The following is a 3,588-nucleotide window of genomic DNA, read 5'->3' on the forward strand; positions in this document are numbered from 1 at the left end:
TGAAGATCACCAGTTGCCTAATGAGACACAGCAAGAGCAACAGCCTAACACTGCGTGGGATCCTGTTTGTAAGGCTCTGATAGCAGTAAGTGTCTTTCCTTATGGCCTTCCATCATCGACCGCGTAATCTCTGCTTCATGCTGTCTCATTTCTTCTTCCGTGCGTTTTTCATTCCAGGCAGACTCAGAAGATCCAGAAAGAAGCACAGACGGATTTAAAACTGGAACGTATGCCTTCATGGCCTTGGAATCGGAGACGCCCGACTGCGCCGCCGCAGTGAGCCACTGGAAGGACGCCGCCAGCAACTTCACCACAATCCCTCCGGCGAAAACTGAAGAAGAAAAGGATATCTACGAGAAGCAGCATAGCGTTTCTTTCGTTGCTATGTACAACCCTTCCGAGAATGCTGCTGCTGACTGCCGAGTCGTTACTTGCACTCTACCAGCAGCTTCCGAACCATCAACAGGAAGCTTCCGGAACAGTGGGGAAGACAAGAAGGGCTATGCTCTACTGTGCATGACGACGCCTGAAGCCCTAACAGACACGAAGGCTCCCTTCACGTAAGTTGGCAACATTTCCTGCAAAACGATAGTTGGCTACAGTGCTGGGCTTGTGGATGCGAATACAGTGTTGTCTTGTATTCACCTGTTGGCGAATTGCGCGCAGCGAAGAGCAGTGGAACAAGATCAAGGCATCCCTCACAGGCTCTGCTTCTGCTGCTGCACCGAGTCTGATTATCGTTGCTATTGCGTCCCTCGGCTTGTTGGCCCTTTAAAGCAGTGATCTCTCCGCGGCAGCCGGCGGCTGCCGATGCTATTCAAGCACAGCCGCTTTCCGCAGTGTCTTACTCACATTTTCCTTCCTTCAGAACAGGAACTCTGACTGGCGTGTACAGCTTAAGCAGGTGCTTGCTTCCTGCTGCATTCACAGGATTGCGACAATCGACGGATTTCAGAGCCAGCCATACTCCTGGTAACTGGCGTTGGATTTGTGCTGCACTCGCCACTAATTGACACTCCTTCTCAGCATTTTTTACTTATATGGGCAGCAAATGCTTGCCTCTATCGGCTGCTTTTGTTCCGCAGACATGAGTCCTACGTACTTTTTCTTTTTACCGGTCTAATTGACCGGCATTATGACTCTCCGGTTATCGATTCAGCACCCTGTGCGTCACTGCAAGCTTGCGCAGGTGTTGCCGCACGTCTATGTGTGCATACCCCCCTGCATGCGTGCGTGTTGCGGACGAGGGCAGTAAGTCTAGCGACCGAACGCAGTTCGCACTTTTTAGGCTGGGGAAGTACCGAGGGGAAGCTAAAGAACTTGATAGGAGAGTGGCCGTCTGTAGCATTTGCCATTTCTGTTTCCGTGTGCAAAAGCCTTGAAAGCGTCGACGCAGGGCAACTCCGCCCCCCGTACGACGGGTCCCCACACAACTCCCTGGACCACGGCGGGAAGAGCCGAGAACCACTGTTTCAAGGCCTTGTGTAGTGAAAACGTTTATTGGTTGCTCAGTCAACTTATGAAGAGTTGGTACATGGGCATAACATGAATCGACCACTAGGGACCTCGGCCCTCCGTATCCCCGATTCACCTAGCATGGCTGGCATTTCCGCTGGCGTTTCACGCCGCGTTCAGCGGCGACTGGGGAACTTTGTGGACAATAATTCTCGAAATACCTCATTAAAGTATTTTTAACAACAACGAGGTCTTATACTGAACTCCACCGTATAAACAGAGTGGCCACATTTCGGGCTGAATGGGCCAGTCGCAGTCCGCTGCGTCGCCGCATCGTCCTGCGCACACACTGCATAGCATATTGTTAGGCCTGCGCTTGAAGCCCCTCGAAACTTTCCCCGTTATTCTCTTTTTCTCGTTGACACATTCAATTTCAACACTGAGAGAATGACGGCCCTTAAACTTTTCTCGCTCGCCTCTGCGTCTGCCTTCCTGATGGCCAACGCTGTCCATCAAACCGCAAAGCAAAGCCAATTGACACCGAGTGAAGGATCCGCAACCTACACTGTAAATCTCGGTATGGCGGCAAATATTTGGTTGCTGGGGAGGGTTTCAGTCTTGTGGTTCTCCGGAGCAAAAGCGTTGGAGGCGATGAGTTGTGCTGGTTGTTCAGTGGCGCTTGGGACCAAAGAAGTCCTTCGAAGGGCATTAAATTGTTCCAACCCACGTTTGCAAGTATCCGTATTCATACATTTGGGCTTCGGATGTCTGCTTTGTTCGTTTTCATGCAGGCAAAACTCCAGTGTGCCTCGCCGAAATCAACAATGCCCGTGAAGCAGCTGGACTCGCACACTTCAAAGAGGCTACCGATGAAATGTGGCCTACAAGTGGACTACAAAGGTCGCAGCAGCAAGCCAACCCATGGGATCCTGTTTGTAAAGCTCTGATAGCAGTAAGTATCTTTACGTTCCGACCTTCCCCCTTCGACCTCCTGTCTCTACTTCATGTTTGACTGTTTCTTCCTGCGTACTTTTACCCCTTCAGAAAGACTCAGAAGAAGAAGAAACACCAAAGAACGCAGGCACAAGTGAATTTAAAAGTGCTACATATGCCTTCATGGCCTTAACAACGGACCAGGCGGACTGCGCCGCCGCAGTCGACCACTGGAAGGACGCCGTCAACAATTTCAGCTCCCTCCCTCCATCGAAGGCTGAAGACAAAGAACTCTACGACAAACCAGAGAACGTCTCTTTTGTTGCAATGTACAACCCTTCAGAGAGTGCCATTGCTGACTGTCGAGTCGTTACCTGCACAGAAACCCCAGCTAACCCAGACCAAGCCGAATCCTTTAGCTCGCGGAATAATGGTGAAGCAAAGACAGGCTACGCTCTACTGTGCATGACCACTCCTGACCTGATGACAGCTACTAGTCCTGCTCCCTTCTCGTAAGTTTTATACCAACTCCTGCAGTGTAACAATTGCACAGAGTGCTGGGCATGTGCCTGCGACTGCAATGTTGTATGCTGCTTATCTGTTGAAAAACTGCGTGCAGGGAGGACCAGTGGAGTAAGATCAAGGCATCCCTCACAGGCTCAGCCTCAGTCGCCGCCCCGAGTCTCATTGCCTTTGCTATTGCTGCCCTTGGCCTTGCTGCCTTTTGAGGCAGTGGCCTCTCCGTCACACGCGCCGGTTCCTGATTCCATTCAAGGAAGACCGCGCTTCGCAGCGCCTCGTTCACATGTTCGCGCCTTCAGAACAGACCTGATGACAGACAGACGTTGGCGCCTTCGTCAGGTGTTTTTTCCCGCTGCTTCGCTACGCATGCGGTTATTAAGCATTTTCAGCGCACACCCCTACATTTCAGTGTTGCGCCAGTCAGCCTTGCGCTGCAAGTGCCACTAGTTTACAGGCCTTCTCAGCTTTTTTCTAACTCTATTGGCGCTAGTGTCATGCGCTATCCGCTGGCAGGTCTTCTCAGCCCTTTTTCATTTCTCTAGACAGCAAACGTTTGCCTCTCTAGACTGATTTTGTTTCACTGGCCTGAGTCCTACCTACTGTTTCCGTACCGCTGATGAAATTAATGGGCAATATGACACGCCCGCTATCGATCCAACGTATCATGCATAGCTACAT

At 51.2% G+C, this 3,588-nt stretch overlaps 2 protein-coding genes across 2 annotated transcripts; both read left to right on the forward strand.

Annotated features, from left to right (window-relative positions):
- Window positions 1-20: 20 nt before the first annotated feature.
- On the forward strand, window positions 21-775 carry EMH_0017720 (SAG family member; the record flags this gene model as incomplete). The annotated part of the gene is made up of 3 exons (XM_013500986.1): window positions 21-68; window positions 178-560; window positions 667-775. The coding sequence occupies 3 exons, from the start codon at window positions 21-23 to the stop codon at window positions 773-775; spliced, it is 540 nt and encodes a 179-aa protein (XP_013356440.1).
- Window positions 776-1,902: 1,127 nt separating this feature from the next.
- EMH_0017730 (SAG family member) lies at window positions 1,903-3,116 on the forward strand (the record flags this gene model as incomplete). Its single annotated transcript, XM_013500987.1, has 4 exons — window positions 1,903-2,032; window positions 2,247-2,407; window positions 2,500-2,900; window positions 3,008-3,116. The coding sequence occupies 4 exons, from the start codon at window positions 1,903-1,905 to the stop codon at window positions 3,114-3,116; spliced, it is 801 nt and encodes a 266-aa protein (XP_013356441.1).
- Window positions 3,117-3,588: the final 472 nt, after the last annotated feature.

This window comes from Eimeria mitis, genomic scaffold (assembly GCF_000499745.2).
Source record: "Eimeria mitis Houghton genomic scaffold, Emh_scaff613, whole genome shotgun sequence".
NCBI lineage: Eukaryota > Apicomplexa > Conoidasida > Eucoccidiorida > Eimeriidae > Eimeria > Eimeria mitis.